At 45.4% G+C, this 23,016-nt stretch overlaps 1 protein-coding gene across 2 annotated transcripts in view; it reads left to right on the top strand.

Moving 5' to 3' along the window:
- LOC141213618 (uncharacterized) overlaps positions 1 to 18,328 on the top strand; it is a 297,701-nt gene extending 279,373 nt beyond the window's left edge. The window contains exons 1-9 of one of the 2 annotated variants that reach the window (XM_073665226.1): positions 5,760 to 5,852; positions 9,877 to 9,973; positions 10,069 to 10,139; positions 10,743 to 10,889; positions 11,019 to 11,120; positions 11,204 to 11,327; positions 11,411 to 11,508; positions 11,704 to 11,794; positions 14,846 to 18,328. In XM_073665226.1, coding sequence (XP_073521327.1) covers positions 10,812 to 10,889; positions 11,019 to 11,120; positions 11,204 to 11,327; positions 11,411 to 11,508; positions 11,704 to 11,794; positions 14,846 to 16,374 — 2,022 coding nt within the window. In that variant the 5' untranslated portion in view covers positions 5,760 to 5,852; positions 9,877 to 9,973; positions 10,069 to 10,139; positions 10,743 to 10,811 and the 3' untranslated portion in view covers positions 16,375 to 18,328. Of the gene's footprint in view, positions 1 to 5,759; positions 5,853 to 9,876; positions 9,974 to 10,068; positions 10,140 to 10,742; positions 10,890 to 11,018; positions 11,121 to 11,203; positions 11,328 to 11,410; positions 11,509 to 11,703; positions 11,795 to 14,845 lie in introns of those variants that run through there. The other variant, XM_073665227.1, reaches the window with a different exon arrangement.
- The last annotated feature ends 4,688 nt before the right edge of the window (positions 18,329 to 23,016 follow it).

The following is a 23,016-nucleotide window of genomic DNA, read 5'->3' as shown; positions in this document are numbered from 1 at the left end:
TATTATTCGGTCACTATGGGGTGGTAATATGTGGTCTAGTCATGGTGTGGCGGTATTCTTTGTATGTGGTAATATTCGGCCACTATGTGGTCCGGCCATAGTGTGACGGTATTTGTCCCTTGTATGTGTTATTATTGGTCATTTTAAAAAATGTATGTGACACATTCCCTTAAAGAAAAATAAATAAAAATATACCTAAAAAGAGTACAGGATATTTCCAGAAATGTTTAATAGGCTAGAGTAGAGCAGGGTCCAGCCAGAAAAGCCCACCTTGTCATGGTGTTGGCTTACAAACTCTTTTGGCCAAAACAAAAGCTGCTGGCTATGTATGTGATCTGGTGTTCTATGGGAATTTTTAGGTTTTGTGCACACAGTCAAGAGCCACTGCGGGTTTGACACTGCGTGCGTATCCAGCATCAAACCTACAGCGGCCAGATGTTACAGCATAGTGCATGGATTTCTAGAAATCCCATATCCACTCTGCAATTCTGTGCACCTGCAGATTACCCGCGGAAATTGACATGCGGCACATCTTTCAGACCAGCAGCATGTCAATTTGACTTGCGGGTTCACATGTGGACTTTCTCCACAGACTTTACCTTTATGTGGAAAGTCCGCATGTACAAAAAAAAAAATCGCGCCACTCTTTTGCATAAAATGAGGGCAGAAGCCACGCGGCTATCCCGCAGCTTTGGGGCCGCAGGCGGCTCCTGACTGTGAGCACATAACCTTAATGTGTGATTACTAAGGATGTGGTGCAGAAGTGGAGTTTTTCCAAGAGTGAACGGTGTGACTGATGAAGGTTCGAGGAGTGAAGGCGGAGCTGGGGTGGAGCCTGGGTGGAGTCTCAGGGGGCCCGAAAATTTTGCCAGTAAGGGACCTGAATTTCCTGGTGGCAGCCCTGCACACATATACATACACTCATATACTAATCTTTTATGATATTGGGGTCTTCTGGAAAGGGCTGCAGAACGCACTGTGGAGGAGAGGACACAGCAGACAGGACTGATTTCAGCTTCCTGCCCCTACGTGCTGTCCGATGCTGTGGACTCTCCTCCCCCACCCTCTACTCTTTGAGGAAATGCTGCTGGGAAGGGAACAGCAGGAGACAGAAGACCCACTGTAAGACCCTGCAGGAGGACAGACAGCAGTCAATGAGCGCTCTCATCAGTCTGATGGGGAATCGTCCATTGGCCAGCGGCCTCTCTCCTGCATGACGCGTCCCCTTTTTCAATGCTCGCACTTTGCCCTAGGTATCAAAAATCATTATGGGTGGGAGTGGACGGGGTTAAGCAGAATCGGGCCCCATAACTGAGGGGCCCAAAAGCAGCTGCGTGGTCTACTGCCTGAGCAGTACGCCCCTTCCTGCATGGGCCCCCCTCCACCTCTGGGCCCGGGTGCGGCTGCATCGGCGGTGTGTCCGCCCCTGGCTGAACCCCTCGCTGCGGCTCTGAGCAAATGTAATATTATTTACACACAAATGAGTGGTAAAGAAATCAGTGAGACACCTGTGGGATAAGAACGCCCATTACCAGGGCCAGCCCAGGTTTTTGTGAGCCCCGGGCGAAAAAGTCTCAGTGGCCCCTTTAACACATACCACGATTCATGATGCACAGATACCTCAGAGAAATATATATATATAGTACAAGGCCAAGGATTTCACTTACTACATTACATGAGCGATATCTATTGTAAATTCTACAATAGCTCAGAAACCGGCGAATCGCTCCACACAGTATACTGGCCCCCATATAACGCTCCATACAGGATACTGGCCCCCATATAACGCTGCATACAGGATACTGGCCCCCATATAATGCTCCATACAGAATACTGGCCCCCATATAATGCTCCATACAGGATACTGGCCCCCATATAACGCTCCATACAGGATACTGGCCCCCATATAATGCTCCATACAGAATACTGGCCCCCCTATAACGTTCCATGCAGGCTGCGCCCCAACATACTGCCTCATGCAGGCTGTTCCCCCCACATAATGCTCCATGCAGGCTGTTCCCCCCACATAATGCCTCATGCAGGCTGTTCCCCCCACATAATGTCCGACACAGGCTGTTCCCCCCACATAATTCCCCACACAGGCTGTTCCCCCCACATAATGCCCCATGCAGGCTGTTCCCCCCACATAATGCCCCATGTAGAATGTCACCCCCCCCTTATAATGCCCCATGCAGGATGTCACACCCCTCCTCCCTTATAATGCCCCATGCAGGATGTCACACCCCGCCTCCCTTATAATGCCCCATACAGGATGTCACCCCACCCCCTTATAATGCCCCATATAGGATGTCACCCCCCCCTTATAATGCCCCATGCAGGATGTCACACCCCCCCTCCCTTATAATGCCCCATGCAGGATGTCAGGATGTCACACCCCCCTCCCTTACAATGCCCCATACAGGATGTCACACACACCCCCTCATAATGCCCCATGCAGGATGTCACACCCCCCTCTCCCCACCCCACCATATAATGCCCCATGCCTCCATACAATAAAAAAAAAATCAAATACTCACCTCACTTCTCCTTACCTGCTGCCGCTGCTCCAGACTCCTCAGCGTCTTCCCACTCTGCGCTGTGACGGCTCAGGAGAGAGCGCGGTGTAAAGACGTCACCGCACCCTCTGACTTGAGACGTCACAGTGCAGCAGCCGCAGAAGAGACCGGAACTGCTGCGGAGGCACGGGGAGCGGTAAGTAATGTGCCGGATGCCGGGGCCCTGATCAAGGACGGGGTCGGGTGCTGGCACCGCTCTCCTCCGCTCAAGGGTCCCATAGCGCAGCTGGGTGCCCAACGGCGAGTGGGCCCCCCCACCTGCTCAGGGCCCTGGCACTTGCCCGGGTGCTGACACCGGCCCTGCCCATTACACCCTCAGATGACTTCCATGGTGGGTACAGTGTCTAAAATGGGGTCACTTTAGGAGGTTGTATGTTCTTCACACCTTGGGGGCATTGCTATTGGCTCCCACAAGTGAGGACTGACAAAGATACACAGCTCCGCTCCGTACACACGCGGCTCCGCTCCGTACAGCTCGTACACACGCGGCTCCGCTCCGTACACCTCGTACACGCGCGATTCTTCAGGCTTGAAATTATGTTGGTCAATGTTCCAGAAGGCAGAGGGAAAAATAATGGGAGGCAGGCGAGTGAAAAAACCCTCATCAACGAAAGGATGCAGTACACCTCGTACACGCGCGGCTCCGCTCCGTACACCTCGTACACGCGCGGCTCCGCTCCGTACACCTCATACATGCGTGGCTCCGTACGCCTCGTACACAGGAGGCTCCGCTCCGTACGCCTCGTACACACGCGGCTCCGCTCCGTACGCCTCGTACACACGCGGCTCCGCTCCGTACACACGCGGCTCCGCTCCGTACGCCTCGTACACACGCGGCTCCCCTCCGTACGCCTCGTACACACGCGGTTCCGCTCCGTACACCTCGTACACACGCGGCTCCGCTCCGTACACCTCGTACAAGCGCGGCTCCGCTCCGTACACCTCGTACACGCGCGGCTCCGCTCCGTACAACTCGTACACGCGCGATTCTTCAGGCTTGAAATTATGTTGGTCAATGTTCCAGAAGGCAGAGGGAAAAATAATGGGAGGCAGGCGAGTGAAAAAACCCTCATCAACGAAAGGATGCAGTACACCTCGTACACGCGCGGCTCCGCTCCGTACACCTCGTACACGCGCGGCTCCGCTCCGTACACCTCATACACGCGCGGCTCCGTACACCTCGTACACACGCGGCTCTGCTCCGTACACCTCATACACGCGCGGCTCCGTACACCTCGTACACACGCAGCTCCGCTCCGTACACCTCGTACACGCGCGGCTCCGCTCCGTACACCTCGTACACGCGCGGCTCCGCTCCGTACACCTCATACACGCGCGGCTCCGTACACCTCGTACACACGCGGCTCCGCTCCGTACACCTCGTACACGCCCGGCTCAAATCCGTACACCTCGTACACACGCGGCTCCGCTCCGTACACCTCATACACGCGCGGCTCCGTACACCTCGTACACACGCAGCTCCGCTCCGTACACCTCGTACATGCGCGGCTCCGCTCCGTACACCTCGTACACGTGCCGCTCCGCTCCGTACACCTCGTACATGCGCGGCTCCGCTCTGTACACCTCGTACACGCGCGTCTCCGCTCCGTACACCTCGTACACGCGCGATTCTTCGGGCTTGAAATTATGTTGGTCAATGTTCCAGAAGGCAGAGGGAAAAATAATGGGAGGCAGGCGAGTGAAAAAACCCTCATCAACGAAAGGATGCAGTACACCTCGTACACGCGCGGCTCCGCTCCGTACACCTCGTACACGCGCGGCTCCGCTCCGTACACCTCGTACACGCGCGGCTCCGTACACCTCGTACACACGCGGCTCTGCTCCGTACACCTCATACATGCGCGGCTCCGTACACCTCGTACACACGCAGCTCCGCTCCGTACACCTCGTACACGCGCGGCTCCGCTCCGTACACCTCGTACACGTGCCGCTCCACACACCTCGTACACGCGCGGCTCCGCACATCTCATACACGCGCGGCTCCGTACACCTCGTACACACGTGGCTCCGCTCCGTACACCTCGTACACGCCCGGCTCAAATCCGTACACCTCGTACACACGCGGCTCCGCTCCGTACACCTCATACACGCGCGGCTCCGTACACCTCGTACACACGCAGCTCCGCTCCGTACACCTCGTACATGCGCGGCTCCGCTCCGTACACCTCGTACACACGCGGCTCCGCTCCGTACACCTCGTACACGCCCGGCTCAAATCCGTACACCTCGTACACACACGACTCTGCTCCGTACGTCTCGTACACACGCGACTCCGCTCCGTACACCTTGTACACACGCGGCTCTGCTCCGTACACCTCGCACACGCGCGGCTCCTCTACGTACACCTCGCACATGCGCGGCTCCTCTACGTACACCTCGCACATGCGCGGCTCCTCTCCGTACACCTCGTACACACACGGCTCCGCTCCGTACACCTCGTACACACGCGGCTCCGCTCCGTACACCTCGTACACACGCGGCTCTGCTCCGTACGCCTCGTACACACACGGCTCTGCTCCGTACGCCTCGTACACACACGGCTCTGCTCCGTACACCTCGTACACGCGCGGCTCCGCTCCGTACACCTCGTACACACGCGGCTCCTCTCCGTACACCTCGTACACACGCGGCTCTGCTCCGTACACCTCGTACACACGCGGCTCTGCTCCGTACACCTCGTACACACGCGGCTCTGCTCCGTACACCTCGTACACACACGGCTCCGCTCCGTACACCTCGTACACACACGGCTCCGCTCCGTACACCTCGTACACACGCGGCTCTGCTCCGTACACCTCGTACACACGCGGCTCTGCTCCGTACACCTCGTACACACACGGCTCCGCTCCGTACACCTCGTACACACACGGCTCCGCTCCGTACACCTCGTACACACGCGGCTCTGCTCCGTACACCTCGTACACACGCGGCTCTGCTCCGTACACCTCGTACACACGCGGCTCTGCTCCGTACACCTCGTACACACGCGGCTCTGCTCCGTACACCTCGTACACACGCGGCTCTGCTCCGTACACCTCGTACACGCGCGGCTCTGCTACATCCACACTGTAAACCCCTCCTGACCCCACACATAAACTTCAGCTCATCCAGCACCATGACAACCAGCACAGCAGAGTCCTGCATCCACTGAGGCCCCTGATCATGTGACCCCTGACTCCTCCCCTCCTGTGACCTCATCACAGCTCCTGTGCGCACAGAGCAGCCATATATGTGGTGGCGGCTCTGCAGGTGGAGGTATGTGGAGACCCCCATTACTGGGCGCAGGGGGCATTAACCCCTTCAGCACGGAGACTCTTTTGGGGTCTTGTGTTGCCCCTTTATAAGGATCATAAGGTTTTTGTTCTGTTTCCTGTAATAGATACATACGACCCAACTACGGAGACAGGAAGGGGGGAAACGTATTGTTCTCATAGTACAGGACCCCTTTACTGGCCCCACAGTGTAATGCCCCCATTATGCCCCTTATACAGTATGTATGATGCCCCCCACAGTGTAATGCCCCCATTATGCCCCTTATGCAGGATGTATGATGCCCCCACAGTGTAATGCCCCCATTATGCCCCTTATGCAGGATGTATTATGCCCCCACAGTGTAATGCCCCCATTATGCCCCTTATGCAGTATGTACGATGCCCCTCACAGTGTAATGCCCCCATTATGCCCCTTATACAGTATGTATAATGCCCCCACAGTGTAATGCCCCCATTATGCCCCTTAGTGAGTATGTATGATGCCCCCACACAGTGTAATGCCCCCATTATGCCCCTTATACAGTATGTACGATGCCCCACACAGTGTAATGCCCCCATTATGCCCCTTATGCTGGATGTATGATGCCCCCACAGTGTAATGCCCCCATTATGCCCCTTATGCAGGATGTATGCTGCCCCCCACAGTGTAATGCCCCCATTATGCCCCTTATGCAGGATGTATGATGTCCCCACAGTGTAATGTCCCCATTATGTCCCTTATGCAGGATGTATGATGCCCCCACACAGTGTAATGCCCCCATTATGCCCCGTATGCAGTATGTATTATGCCCCCACACAGTGTAATGCTCCCATTATGCCCCTTATGCAGGATATATGATGCCCACACACAGTATAATGCCCCCATTATGCCCCTTATGCAGTATGTATGATGCCACCCACACAGTATAATGTTCCCACAGCGCCACCTGAGGTTTTACAGTTGGAATAATCCCTTTGGAAAATGATTTTTCCTTTACCTAGATTTCGAGGCTTTGTACAGCAATATACCGCATGAGGATGGTATCAGAGGAGTAAGACATTTCTTGAAATCGAGATCAGTAGAGTGTAGCAGACATAATGATTTCATGGACGATCTTCTAAAATTCGCTATTACTCATAACTTCTTTCTTTTTGACCGGAAGTACTTCCACCAGCTCAGGGGTACTGCAATGGGGAGCCGCTGTGCCCCCTCGTATGCTAACCTATTCCTGGGCTGGTGGGAGGAAACCACAATATTCAGGGATGATCATAAGTGATGGCATCCATATATTGGGGTATGGTACAAATATATTGACTACATTTTTATCATCTGGTCAGGGACAAGTCAAAAATCTTTTGAATTTGTCAGGGAACTCAACATCAATAGAGTGGGCCTTAGATTTACATCTGAATTTAATTATTACCAGTTGCCTTTCCTGTATGTACTAATCAAGAAAGATTGGGATGGAACCCTAGGGACTCTCAACTACCATAAACCTTCAAGCACTATTATACTATTGAAGTGGGATATCAACCACCTCATCCCCATAAAAAGAGGAATACCCAGGAGCCAATTTTTATGGTTGAGAAGGTACTGCCATAATGTCACAGATTTTAATATACAGGCCATAGACCTGAACACCAGATTCAGGGAAAAAGGGTACTCATGGTACATTTTGGATTCCGCATCATCGTTTGCAAAAAAATGGGAGAGACAGACACTCCTCCATACCTAACCAAGAGACCAAGAAAAAGATGGGATAACACGAGTAATAGGAACTTATGACAATCAGAGTGACCATATCTTTAATATCCTCAGAAAACACTGGGATATACTTGTGGCTGACCCGGCCCTGAGGTTGCTGTGTGATCTACTCCCACAATAACTTTCAGAAAGGGTCAGTCCATTAGGGACCATTTAGTGCATAGTTTCTACAAAAAACCTGCACCGAAGGGGACTTGGCTAGATATGAGAGTCTGCGGTTTCTTTAGATGTGGAGAAAGTTGTACATTTAGTTGGATGAGACCATGTAAATCTTTCTCGAGTTCCTCTACGATTAAAATCTTTTTTCCAGTGGGATTATTCCAACTGTAAAACCTCAGGACTTGTATATATGGCCACATGCACCTGTCCCCTAGATTATGTAGGCAAGACCAAGAGGGTGTCTAGGAGGAGTGTGTGTGGGGGGGGAATTTTGGTGATATATGCCATGGTCCGGACACCCCATTAGCGAGACACATGAACAGTGTACATCGAGGTGGAACCGGAGACATCTCCTTTTGCATCATTGAGGTGGTTAAACCCAATGTGAGAGGTGGTGATCACAATAGATGTATCCTCAAAAAGGAAAGTGATGGGATTTTTAGGATTCACGAGCCCCTAAGGGACTCAATGAGCAAATTTCCTGGGCCTGTTTTGTATGAATACAGCCCCATTCTGGATTACATTTTTGGATTGTATACTCTACCCATTGCTACTCAGTTCCCTGTGAATGGGGTTCACATATTGTTGTACTTCATCGATATATCTGAGCTTCTATATCAGAATTATTTCTGATCAGTTATATCCTACATCTACTATTTCATAATTAAGAAGTGTGGTGATCCTTGTGTATCTCTATGCAATAGGGGTCAAATTTGACCATTTAGGAATATACTGTGGGCCATCATCCCATATTTTATGTAGTGATAAAGTAGATCTACATGCCTATTGCATGATGGGAGGATGTGCAATACTTGTTTTTAGTCTCCCATGACGCTGATCTCAGAGATAGGATTTTTCTATATTGGTGGAATGCAATCCAAAACCATTATACGCTCCGGCGTGGAACGCATGCTTCCGGACATGCGCATTCGCAGATAGGAGACTGTGATGCACTCCCGCATGGAACGCACATGTCCGGGCACGTTTGTGCTTTCTGCCCGCCCGTCTCCAGTGTTTTGTGCTGGATTGTGGGGAATACTTGAGAATTTATTTTTGTTCTGTCTTTAGTTGATGCCACTGATGCATCAGATAAGTCCTCAGAGAATTATAATTAGAGGAACCCATGGACACATTAGGATTTGTGAAGCTGACCTCCGCTCTCCGCTATTTCCTTTGAATTTATTGTGTGACCTGTATTTCTGAACAGTAGCTCTTGGTTTGTTTCATTTCCATGTGTAAATTGAATTTGACTCGTAGTCTTTGATATCTCTTTCAAACTTAGTTTTTTTGATGTCTGAGATGCATCCTCCAGACTTTGTAAATTCTTTTGCATATTTTGTTTGAATTTTGTATCCAAAAAGACTTCTACACTGGGCGGAAAACTTTCACCTAGTTTTTTTTCAAGAAAAAAATATCAAACGCAATGTGACTTGATTATCCTTTTGCAAATTTATCTTTATTAAGTTTTGAAGAGGAAATACAAATACAAACACCGGGTACTAGTTGTGCAACAAGTAGTAGGTCAAACATGACCACATAACCATAACAATAACCAGTATTTCCAACACATTTGAAAATGAAATAAGTAAACACAATCCAAAGTAGAGTCGCTGGTAGAACATTGGAAGCCTCTGATCGCTCCGGTGATGCACTGTACTACTGTAGTGCCGTGTATTATCACTGCCTGTGCAATAGTAATATCCCCATACACATGAGATAAGTGTTGGCTGATCGGTCATTTGGCAGACGGCTATCTCTCCAGACTCCCCCATACACACAAATATTCCAGCTTTCCTGTGGTTTGTATGACTGACTGGTACTGTCGGGAGGCCCCCAAATACATTATATAGTCAACCAAAACCCCCAAAATCAGTGCTTCCATGCAACTTTAGTCTAATGTTTATGGGGCGTTAAAAGGTAACTTATTGGACGCTACCTATGGCCTGGCCTAATAGACTTTTGTACATTGCAGGCCCAGACACCATTATTAGGCATTTCAGTATTGTAGGAACTAGGCAGCCCCATACTATCGAGTACTTGGGGAGGAAGGGCATTCAGCCTAACTCTGTCACGCCTTCTTAGATGCCATGTTTGCTTTTTGCAGGACAACGCGCACAGCACCAGGAACTAGCGGTGGACACCGCGTTCCTCTAAGCCACTATTTGCAGCACCGCTTTATAACCAGGAACTCTGGGTCACAGGTATGCTACGTCCAGCTCTATTCTGTCTATCTCTGCCTCCACAGTCCCTCTCAGCTGATAACTCTGAGTCTGCCACTCTCTGCTCTTTTCTGCAGACCCAAGCAGCCAGTGTCACCATATCTCCACACTTTTGAATTCCTACCTTTGAATACCATCCAGCAGTCTAGTAGGTGTCACCTCTCTTCAATTTGTATATATACTTGCTCTATACTATGATGTTGTATCTGCATTAATGGGGTTTGACGAAATATTATACACTGTTTGACAGCATGTTTATTGTTCAGGTTAAACAAGAGATATTATCATGTTATTGCACAATGATCCATTTGTATATACTTTTTTATTTTATTATTTATTATTATTTTATTTATTGTTTTGTTCTTTGTGCTATTTCCAATAGTTCTTGATTAAGGTCAGATCGACCGAAACGTTTACTTTTGTTTTTGGCCTGCATTAAAAAAAAAAATTTCTATAAGAACCATTGAGTGCCGAGGTTATTCTCAATGTCATTTCCAGTGTCAGAGAATTAGATGAGAATTAGCTATATGGAAGATGAGTCTATGAGAAACGTGTTCAGCTGCAGACTCCGAGGAAGAAACTACTTGTTGTCTGTGGCCTAAAATATATAGGTTTTATTACTAGATGTAAAGAAGAAAACCAAATACTGTAAAATAATATACCTCCTCATATGTTTCCCCTTATTATCTCCAGTAATTGTATTATTACACAGGATTTTTATGATGTTACATCGGCTCATCTTCTCATTCAGGTCTCTACAATATCGGATCCTCTCAGTGAAGATCTATATAAGAGAATTTTCCTGATTTATCCATCAAAGATGGATATGGACAGAGACAAGATGGTGGAGAGGATATTGCACCTCACCCTAGAGATCCTCTTCCAGCTTACTGGAGAGGTGAGAGATTCTGATGACGTCACATTACATCATTCTTATCTATGGGAATAACAGATGGACAGAACTGGAGAGGTGAGGACTCTGGAAATGTCTGTAGTGAGATTTATTAATGTGTCTCTCCATAACCAGAGATTAATCACGGGGCCCCCACCTCACCCCCTGATACATGAGGACATCAATGACCAGATCCTAGAACTCACCTACAAGATGATTGAGCTTCTGACTGGAGAGGTGACATTGCTGGGAATGCTGGGACATTATACAGTAACACTATGGAGGGATCGAGGAGATAACGGTATCATTGTATGTGTCAGGTTCCTATAAGGTGTCAGGATTTCGTCGTCTATTTCTCCATGGAGGAGTGGGAGTATTTAGAAGGACACAAAGATCTGTACAAGGACGTCATGATGGAGGTTCCTCAGCCCCTCACATCACCAGGTAATAGACAGGACTAAATACACACGGCCTATAATTATCTGTATGTAAAGAATGAATTCAGTCCCTGTATGTGTTTCCTCCAGATCTATCCAGTAAGAGGACAACACCAGAGAGATGTCCCCATCCTTTTCTTCCACAGGACTGTAAGCAAGAAGATCCCAATGTTCCTCAGGATCATCAGGTAGATGGAGAGAAGGTGTCATGAGATCTCCCCTATGATGTGTAGACGGCTGTAAAGGTCTTGTCTTCAGTTCAGTTTTATCCACCATTATTATGTTTTATACTTGTGTAATGAGAACGGTGGAGATGGCAGGATTAGAGCTGATCATAGATGTAACTTCTCATCTGTCTGTGACTTTTACAATATTTGTTTCAGGGTGAAGATCTGACCCATATTAATACTACAGAGACATATGTGAGGGCTGATGAGCGGTGTAAAGAGGAGATTCCTACATATGACTACCCAGGTGAGTAGTAACCACTAAATGCAGAGAAGTCACAGATTCTTCTCAGTCACCGGTTGTGGCTGCTTTATCAGTGGTGTAGTCCGGCCGTATCACAATCGTGTGATCACTATTTTGCCACTAGACCATAACATTCTCCTCCGTCCGAAAATGTTCAAATTACTTTGGGAAATTATGAAAGCCCTTTTCTATAGAACTTACAACCTGGAGGATCCACCTCCCCCCCTGGGATTAGGAGACGCTGACCGTTACCTGCCCAGATCTGTAAACTGCAAAGCCAAATGACAGCGTACGTAGAATGTGCTGACAAGTGAGAAAATCACTTGAAGAAAAATATTATGATGAGCCTGTAAGAGAAAGCGGAGGGTAATGATGCTGTTGGCTTCCTAGATCCCTGATATCTTATTGGATGAATCTACCTTCTCTCCCTTCTGTGCCGCTGAATGTGCTCATATGGTCCCTACAAGACCAGGTCCAGTCTTTCTGGCCAAACTTCGCTTTTATGATCGACAACATTAAATGTGCAGTGAGGGACAAGTGTGAATTTCTGTATAATAACAGCAGAGTTTCCCTTTATCCTGACTTTTCAATTTCTTTTAAAACCAACTAACTTCAAACAGGATTGTGATAAACTAAACATAAAAACATTACACCTGTGCATGATATATCTCTAAGCTGTGCGTGGCTGATAGCTGTAATATACATTTATTCACGCCTGCAGGAGATGTGTTGGCTCCAGCCCTGGTTTCATGGATTCACTCCACGTCATAAATTCCATTATGTTTTCAATCCTAAGGAATTCAGATCACTGCACAATCTCTCCTGAAATGGGGGCTCTAATACTTTCTCTACTTTCCTGGTCAGGACTCATAGTAGCTCCAAAGGTCCATCATAAATGAGTGTGACTCCGGTTTAGTGTTGGATTTCTCCCCTCATACATACGTTGTTGTTGGGGATGTTACATGTTTTTATATTCTTTCTTTTTTTACTAGTTCATTCTGTATGTATTTTCATTGTTGTGGGATCTGCCTCACTTATGTGACTCTGTAACTCCCTGGTAGTCTTTCAAAAAGAAGATCTCCATTGTCTCTTCCAAATGCCCGAGATCTAAATTTAAGACACCTCAACTCTGCACTATTATAAAAGAGTTCACTTTAAATGTCTAATATTTCTTCTCATCTGACAGCAAATATTGTCCCATACGATAGTTTAGATTGCCAAGAGCCCCCGAGCCCCATACTCTAATTACCCCAGAGAGGTTTCACCACTAGTTACTCATTTTTCTCTGATGAAGACTGTTCAGTTTGATCATTTCAGTAGATGTGTTATTGTCTATACTCACAGTTTTTGACTTCAGTAATCCTCTGATTTAACCCCTTCCTGCAGCCGGTTTTGTGTTCCTAATCAGACCCATTTTTTAAATCTGACATGTGTCACTTTATGTGGTGATAACTTTGGAATTCTTCACAAAGGATAATAGGAAACAAATGGACCTTACAAATTATATTCCAACTTCTTTTGAATCTGACAATCCCCTATATACGGTTGAACACTACTGTCTGGGCACATGGCAGGTTAAGAAGGGAAGGAGCGACATTTAGCTATTAGGAATGCAGATTTTACTGGAATAGTTCCCAAACACAATGTATTGGGGGCGCTGTTTATGGTCATTTGGAAGCTCAAAAGATGGCCACCACGAACAAGCTTGCCTTATCTCCCCGGTTTACAGATTTCACAAATTACTTTGCTCATCACCGTTTAACCCCTCTACATGGATCTGGACTTACACAGAGACCCCCCTAAGCTTGGGCCACGGTGTTACCTGATGTTCTGTGGAGTGAGATGGCAAGAAGAATAGTCAGATAGCCGGGTCAGAACCAAGAGGATAGAGAAAATACAAAATCAGAAGACACAAGAGTAGTCAGTAAACGGGCCGAGGTCACAACAGGAAACAAATACACAAGCCGGGAGCTGAGCACAGAGGACTGAACCAGAGGAGAACAAGGCTGTATCTGGCAGCTTCCAGCAATATGCTTCCAGCTTTAGTAGGGTGCGGTGCTTTCCAGTTGGCTGAAGCAGGGAGCAGATTACTTCAGCTGGACAGCACACACACCCATACTGCCAGACTGGATGGTACTACTGGTCCCAGCAACCCTAATCTTAGTGGCTGGACAGAGCCTGCGCCGCCCAGAGCTTCTGGTTCTGACGTCTCCTCTATCACCAGCGCCACCTGCAGAATGAATAAGGCGGCGCCTGGTGAGAGAAGCAGACGTCGCAGGAGCAGATCCCAGAAGAGATGGGACCCACCATTTGCAGAAGCCCTAATATAACAAAATGGTAGAAAACCAGATCAGTAGAAATCCCCATAAAGTGTCTCCATTTTGGAAATTATAACCCTCAGTGAATTAATCTATAGAAGTAGTGAGTATTTTGACTCCACAGCCACTTTCCAAAAATTAGCACGCAGTGGATGTTGGAGAGTGAAAATTGCAAATATGCCATTTTATTACCCAACACATAGTGTCCAGATTGTGCTCCAGGAGACACACACCGTAAATTAAGTGGGTTCTTACATGGAGGCTAAATGTGATTTAGGCACATAAACTACTGCAAAGCTCATAATCGAGGGTGAGATTTGACTTTGGGAGAGCAGATATTGCTGGATTGGTTAATGGAAGCCATGTTACTTTTCAAGAGCCTTTGAGCCACTAATAATGTGGAAACCTCTGTTTTTCCATTGACAGATGAGGACCTGAGTGGGGACTTGTTTTTTGTGAGAGGAGTAGAAGTTTTTATTGGTATTATTTTCGCCTACATAACATCATTTGGTCGCTTTTTATTCCATATTTGGAGGCAGAATGAACAAACGGTTGAACACCACGCTCTACTGCTCAATCCTTTGAGGTTTTCTATTAGACAGTCATTGTCCTGGTGGATAAGTGAATTTTTTTATATAACTTGCCTTTTTTATGGACAGTTTAAGTAGAAATGTTCAAAAATATAAAATTCAAGGATTTTTAATTAAAAAATAATAATTGGTTTTATTCTTGGCAGATGTCTGTACCAGGAGATCAGAGGGACAGCTGAAATCTTCAATTTTCAAATCAGATAATTTTCAGATCCAACAGGATACAATTGAAGTGAATGCCATTTCTCCAGATATCCCATCATCCCTTCACTGCAATGATCTGTCATCTGATCCTTTGAAACAGGTCCTGTCTTCTGATTCATTACCGACTACTAAGGAAAATCAAAGTCACAAAATAAGCATTAAAAAACGAACTGCTCCTAATGCAACGAAGCCATTTTCACGTTCAGAATACAGAAATAGTTTTCCTCCCAAAAAGTCTTTTCTTAAACCTCAAAAAATTCACACAGCACAGAATAGATTTTCTTGTTCCGAGTGTGGGAGGTGTTTTAATCAGAAATCAGATCTTGTTAGGCACCAGAGAACTCACACAGGAGTGAAGCCATTTTCCTGTTCAGAATGTGGGAAACGTTTTGCAGAGAAATCATATCTTATCGCACATGAGAGAACTCACACAGGAGAGAAGCCATTTTCCTGTTCAGAATGTGGGAAATGTTTTACAAAGAAATCAAATCTTATCAAACATCAGGGAACTCACACAGGGGAGAAGCCTTTTTCATGCTCAGATTGTGGAAAATGTTTTGGACACAAATCATATCTTAATATACATCAGAGAACTCACATAGTGGAGAAGCCTTTTCCGTGTTCAGAATGTGGAAAATGTTTTAACCATAAATCAGCTTTGGTTAACCACCAGAGAACTCACACAGGGGAGAAGCCTTTTCCATGTTCAGAATGTGGAAAATGTTTTAACCGGAAATCTAGTTTTCTTAAGCACCAGACAAACCACACAGAGGAGAAGCCTTTTTCATGTTCAGATTGTGGGAAATGTTTTGTACAGAAATCATATCTTAATATACATCAGAGAACTCACACAGGGGAGAAGCCTTTTCCATGTTCAGAATGTGGAAAATGTTTTAACCATAAATCAGCTTTGGTTAACCACCAGAGAACCCACACAGGGGAGAAGCCTTTTCCATGTTCAGAATGTGGAAAATGTTTTAACCAGAAATCTAGTTTTCTTAAGCACCAGAGAAACCACACAGAGGGGAAACCATTTTCCTGTTCAGAATGTGGGAAATGTTTTACAGTGAAATCAACTCTTATCAACCATCAGAGAACTCACACAGGAGAAAAGCCATTTTCCTGTTCAGAATGTGGGAAATGTTTTACAGAGAAATCAAATCTTATCAGACATCATAGAACTCACACAGGGGAGAAGCCATTTTCATGTTCAGAATGTGGGAAATCTTTTGCAAAGAAATCAAATCTTATGAAACATCAGAGAACTCACACAGGGGAGAAGCCTTTTTCATGCTCAGATTGTGGAAAATGTTTTGGACACAAATCATATCTTTATAAACATCAGAGAACTCACACAGGGGAGAAGCCTTTTTCATGTCCAGAATGTGGGAAATGTTTTAACCAGAAATCGGATCTTGATAAGCACCGGAGAATCCACACAGGGGAGAATGCCGCAACTACACCCAACTAGTCTCTGTAGAGATTAGAAAGGCCCTAGCTGCACAACTAAAAACTCCACCACACACCCAACTAACTAATAAGCCGTTGAGGAGTTTCTCATACCTCCTGAGGAACCAGAGGGGAGGCTGCAACACACTGTCAACAAGGGGAAAGGAAAGTATGAAGGAAAATACGAAAACTCTGAGTGAGAAACAAAAACACATTCATATAGGGCAAAGAAGGCAAGCTAAGGAGAACCACAAATAAAGGGAACAAGTATAATCTCCTAGAAACCTAACATTGTTAGAATAAAAAGGTACTGGGAGGGAAAGCAAACTGACCGGGAGGATAGTTTCACCTTTGTGGTGAAACTTATGAAATTCATCCTCACCAACTGTAAATGTAAACCTGTCCATTTATAATGACCACGGACAAGATAAAGATTCTCAACTCACATCAGGACCACAAGATCCCAGGTACTTTCAGCTGAATAACAACTAATGTAGTGTACTTAATTATATGTACCAAATGTCCAACTGGGGGTCTGTATGTAGGGGAGACCAGGCAAAAACTTAGAACAAGGATGAATTCTCATCGCCACACAATAAAAGAAAAAAAGAATAGATCTACTTGTGGCCAACCTTTTTACGGCCACAACTGCTTCTCCCTCTCCCATACTAATAGTTCTGCTTCACGCCACTTGTCTTATCTATTGCATTATTCCTGTGCCCTGTTGTGTATTAATATGTGACTATTCAGATTTTGTGTTATACTATACAAAACCTACAAAACACAAAAAATATATCACATACCCTACCATCATTATATATAAATGTAAAGCAAAGTTGCATATGAAATATAGGGTACTTAGTGAACGATTTTTGATCAAAAAAAGTATACAAGCCGTCCCACCAGCGACAAGGTGACCCTAATTGGGACGGTCCTACACTGTCTATGTTAAAAACCTTACTGTATATCAAAGTTGAAGTGATGCATATAAAAGGGTAGACAAATAGAACCGGGTCCCAATATCAGACCACCTAAGCCCGTGGTAAGCTACATATATACTAACCAGCTCAACAAGGGAGATGCCACACCCCTAATTTGCACAGAATGCAAACAAGACAAAAAAAACAAGCAATGTTCACATTGCTTGGTTTTTTGTTTTGTGTTATACTATGTGTGATGAAGAGACCTGAGTAGTCTCGAAAGCTTACTAATGGCTAACTGAAAAGATGGTATCCTCCACTGAGGACTCTCAAATTTTAATATTTTTATCCATACAGCAATTTTAAGATCTCTCCACAGGTGTTCAATGGGATTTAGATCCGGATTCATTGCTGGTCAGAACTCTCCAGCACTTTGTTTCTATCCATTTTATGGGTGCTTCTTGAAATATGTTTGGGGTCATTGTCATGCTGGAAGATCCATGACCTAGCAAGCAAACCCAGCTTTCTGACACTAGGCTCTCTATTGTGCCCCAAAATCCTTTGCTAATCTTCAGATTTCATGATGCCTTGCACACAGTTAAGGTACCTGACCAGAGGCAGCAAAACAACCCCAAAACATTTTTGAAGTTCCACCATATTTGACTGTATGTGTTGTAAATTTATTGATTATGTTGCGCACCTTGGACAGAAGAACATCCGGATCTCTAAAGATGGACTTATAACCTTGAAATTATTGATATTTTTCAACAATTTTGGTTTTCAAGTCCTCAGACTCATGCAAAGATTGAATCAACTTCTCCCTTTTTTATCTGGTTTTAGTTGTGATTTTCATATTGCCCACACCTGTTACTTGCCACAATTGCGTTTGAACAAGCTTCACTTGCTTGAAACAAAGTTGTTTACCCACAATTTTGGCAAGGTGTCAACAATTTTGTCCGACCTATTTTGTGTGAAATTATGTTCAATTTGCCTTTTTTTCTCTGTTTTCTTGTGTTGTTCCAATACATGCAAAGGAAATAAACGTGTATAACAAAACGTGTAATGGCAATAATTTTATGGGAGAATTACTTCATTTTCTGGAACAATTTCAAGGGAGCCAACACTTTTGACCATGACTTGTTTTTGTTGCCTTTTTAATTTGTTAATCATGTTCAGCTATATTAGGAGGCTTGTGGCAAAGTCCAATTAGCAGCTTTCCATTATTGCCATTTCCATGTACATTACCCATACAGATTGTACATCAGGGATGTAAAGCTCAAAACATGCAAAGGGCCAAAATGAAAAACTTGGACAAAGTCATGGACCAACCAGTATACAGTATAATGGGTCCCACATAGTCCTCCATACAGAATAATGGGCCCCACATAGTCCTCCATACAGTATGATTGGCCCCGCATAACTTTCCATCCAGTATAATGGGCTCCACATAGCTTTCCATCCAGTATAATGGGCCCCACAAAGTCCTCCATGCAGAATAATGGCCTCACATAGGTGTGGTGGTTCTGGTGTCGTGGGTCAAATATAATCAAAAGTTGGGCATGTGTGCAGTACATTGTCGAAGCTGCCCCCCATGTCGTCATTGAGCTTGAGGTCTTAAATTGGTTTTAACGAAAATACCCACCCCTTTACCTATTTTTTTTTCCTATCCGTTTCAATGTAGTGTAACCCTCTGTGTTTGTCACCCAGTCATGGCTTTCATCCATCCAGGTTTCTGTAATGCCCACCACATCATAATCTGTGGCTGACCTAAGAGTCTCTGATTCATTCATTTTGTTTTCAAGACTTCTTGCATTTGCCTGCAGACATTTAATACTATTAGCACATTTATTACGGCTACTCGCCTCCTTACTTTCCTTGAATGTCTCACTCTCTCTGTCTACTCTATCCCCTTATTTGCACATCAACCCTCCCTCTCCCCAGATCCTAGTTTGAAAGCTCCTCCATCCATCTGACCATTTTTTCCCCCAGCACATCTGCATTCTCCCCATTGAGGTGCAGCCTGTCCCTATCGTAAAGCCTGTAGCAGACAGAGAAGTCAGCGCAGTTCTCCATGAACCTAAACCCTTTCTTCCTGACAATTATCTCCTTAAGTTCCTGCTGACTTTCTAGTGACGTAGTGGAATCAGCAGTATTTCTGAAGATACCACCTGTACTTCAGCTTCTCTCCTAATTCCCTGTAATAATTTTTAAAGACCTATCACCTCTCTTTAACTTTGTCATTGGTACCAATGTGTACCATGACTGCTGGGTTTTCCCCAGCCCCACCCAATAATCTGTCTATCTGATCGCATGAAGATCCCCGTTAGGGGCACACAAAATGTGTGTGTTCTCGTCTTAGTTGTCTGCCGCCGAATTGTGTATAGGATCTATACGGTCGGAGAACTCACAAATTAACACTGAGTAGTGTCTCAAATAGGCTTTTTATAGGAAAAATCAGGGACCTTTCCACACATTACCTCATTGCCTTATCTCAGAATTATGGCTGACATCTGTCGCTAATGAGTCATTATTTTAATATGTAAACAATTAAGTCAAGCTGACTCTCAATTAAGTCCATCTTGCACGTAAGGTTCAAAGGTCAATCTGTATAGTCACTTATCTTTTATTATTCTGTAATTTCCCTAAAAGTAATAAAGATCATTAGCAAGCTCTTATTATTAGATTAATATGTTAGTCAATAATCATTAGGGATTTTCCATAATTCCATGTTATAGATTCATAGAATGGTAGAGTCGGAGGGGACCTCCTGGGTCATCTGGTCCAACCCCCTGCTCAAAGGAGGATTCACTAAATCATCTCAGACAGATGTCTGTCCAGCCTCTGTTTGAAGACGTCCATTGAAGAGAACTCGCCACCTCTCGTGGCAGCCTGTTCCACTCATTGATCACCCTAACTGTCAAAAAGTTTTCTAATATCTAATTTGTGTCTCCTCCCATTCAATTTCATCCCATTGCTTCTAGTCTTTCCTTGTGCAAATGAGAATAAAGATGATCCTTCTACAATGTGACAGCCCTTGAGATATTTGTAGACAGGTATGAAGTCTCCTCTGTCTTCTTTTTTGCAAGCTAAACATTCCCAAATCCTGCAACTGTCCCTCATAGGACATGGTTTGCAGACCGGTCACCATTCTGGTCGCTCTTCTCTGAACTTGCTCTAGTTTGTCGATGTCTTTTTTAAAATGTGGTGCCCAAAACTGTACACAGTATTCCTAATGAGGTCTGACCAATGAGGAGTAAAGTCTGATAATGACTTCACGTGATCTAGACTGTATGCTTCTGTTAGTACATCCCAGAATTGTATTTGGCTTTTTTGCTGCTTAATCACACTGTTGACTCATGTTCAGTCTATGATCTATTAGTATACCTAAGTCTTTTTCACATGTACTGTTGCTTAGCTCTATTCCTCCCATTCTGTATATGCTTTTTTAATTTTTATTACCCAGATGTAGTACTTTGCATTTTTCCCTGTTAAAAACCATTCTGTTAGTTACTGCCCACTGCTCCAGTTTATTTAGGTCTTTTTGAATCCTCTCTCTCTCTTCTCTAGTATTAGCTATCCCTCCTAGCTTTGTGTCATCAGCAAATTTAATCAGTTTACCCTCAATTCCTTCATCTAAATCATTGATAAAGATGTTAAATAATACAGGTCCCAGGACAGAGCCCTGTGGTACCCCACTTGAGACATTCATCCAGCTGGATGTGAAGCCATTTACGACCACCCTTTGAGTTCGATCACGAAGCCAATTATGAATCCACTTAACAGTTGCCTTGTCCATTCCATACTTGGTCATTTTTTCAATAAGGATGGTGTGAGATACTTTGTCAAATGCTTTGCTGAAGTCAACATATACTATATCTACAGCATTTCCCTGATCCACCCAGTCAGTGATTCTGTCATACTATGTTCCACGTAGTATGTGGATCTTTGATCAATATGAGGCTATTGGTACAATGTGGTACGGGCAGGAGGAGGGAATTTTGGATTGTCTGCAATTCTTAATACATACTATTTTCATATAACTTCCATAATCATACATATATTTATCCATAACACCCCAAATTAACTTAGGAATTATCTTAAGGACCATAATCTTTCCAGTTGACGAGATAATGCAAACCGCACCTGACCCACCTGGAACCAAGAATTCGCCTTACTTCATACTCCCGATACCCTTCCACATCCACCTCAATTATGTCTTGAGGTCCCCTCAAATTTTTTTAAAAGAGAAGAATGGAAATGATTATTGATTTTCCAGGCAATAGGAAGCTGCAACTTAACTGTCACAGGATTTAAAATTGTAATAATTTTATAAGGACCTACAAATTTAGGTGCAAATTTTCTAAATGTGATCTTTAAGCGCAGATTTTTTGAGGACAACCACACGAAATCCCTCACCCTAAAGACAGGAGCCTTCCTACGTCTGCGGTTAGCAACTCTTTTCGCCCAGTCACTATCTACCAAAAGATACATTTCGACCTCCCTCCAGGCCTTAAAGAGGTTGACCACTACTATTAACAATGCCCCCATGGATTTAAATTGTGCCAACAAGTCTTTTTGTAAATATCTTGCTTGTTCTTTATTGCCTGTGAGCGGCGCTATTGCTGGCCGCTCACCAGGCATCACGTGACCCCGGCTGCAGCCGACTCCGACATCCTCTCATGTCACGTCAAGTTCCGGCTGCAGTCGGGCGTGAACAAGTGACGCACTCCTCCTTGATTGATGGGCTGTGGTCGGGGTTTCACCGCACATCACAGCCCAGATCCAACTTGCGCTTTCCCTCTCTGCTTTAGTTGAGGAAGAGCAATAAAAAATTGAATTGCACTCGGACCAATGTTAATGAATGAGTGACATCTCATCTGCGATTTTTTTTTTTTTCTCCGCTGAAATCGGGCTGAGAAAAAATTCACAGCATGCAGCGATTTGCCACGTATCTCGGACGAGACTCGCCACTGCAAGTCAACGGGTACGTGAAAAAAATTGCACGCACATCACTCGGACCATGCGAGTGGCGTCCGATTTTCACTCACCCGTCTCTTAAAAGCCGGCAATTCATCAGCCGCATACAGTTACAATACATCGATGCCCAACAATTTAGAATAGAAAGAAAAGCTATACACATAGAATAGATAGAAAGGTGTTAGTCATGTATATAATTAGTACAGTGACTGTTGGTTACTGTACTTGTCATTTATTGTTAAATTAAATGATTTCTTAAAAATTGGTGTGGGGTCCCCCGTAATTTTATAGTCTAGCAGAGGTTAAGCAGACAGCTAGAGCAGATTTTTGAAGCCTGGCAAGGGGGTAATACCCACGGAGCTTCCCAGGCTACTAATATCAGCCCCTCCAGCTGAATACTTAGCCTTTACAGGCTATTAAAATGGGGCACCCCCCAAATAATGACGTTGGCTCCTCCTCTTTTAACAGCTAGCAAAGGCTATGTAGACAGTTGGGGACTGATATTAATAGCCTAGAAAGGGGCCATAAATAATGGCCCCCTCCGAGGCTAGAAACAGCAGCCCCCAGCCGCCCCAGAAGTGGCGCATCCATAGGATGCACCAATTCTGGCACTTAGCCTCCGCTCTGCCCACTGCCCTGTAGCGGTGGTAGTGGGGTTATAGGGCTGGGGTTGATGTCAGCTTATAAGGCCACCTGACATCAAGCCCAGGTTAGTAATGGAGAGGCGTCTATAAGACGCCCCCATTACTAACCCCATAGTGAAAGTG

The sequence above is a fragment of the Phyllobates terribilis genome, unplaced genomic scaffold, assembly GCF_046119375.1.
Source record: "Phyllobates terribilis strain yellow unplaced genomic scaffold, ASM4611937v1 Scaffold_200__1_contigs__length_3551848, whole genome shotgun sequence".
NCBI classification, from domain to species: domain Eukaryota; kingdom Metazoa; phylum Chordata; class Amphibia; order Anura; family Dendrobatidae; genus Phyllobates; species Phyllobates terribilis.
Note: the sequence above shows the minus strand (reverse complement) of the source record. Positions and strands in the feature narration are given on the sequence as shown.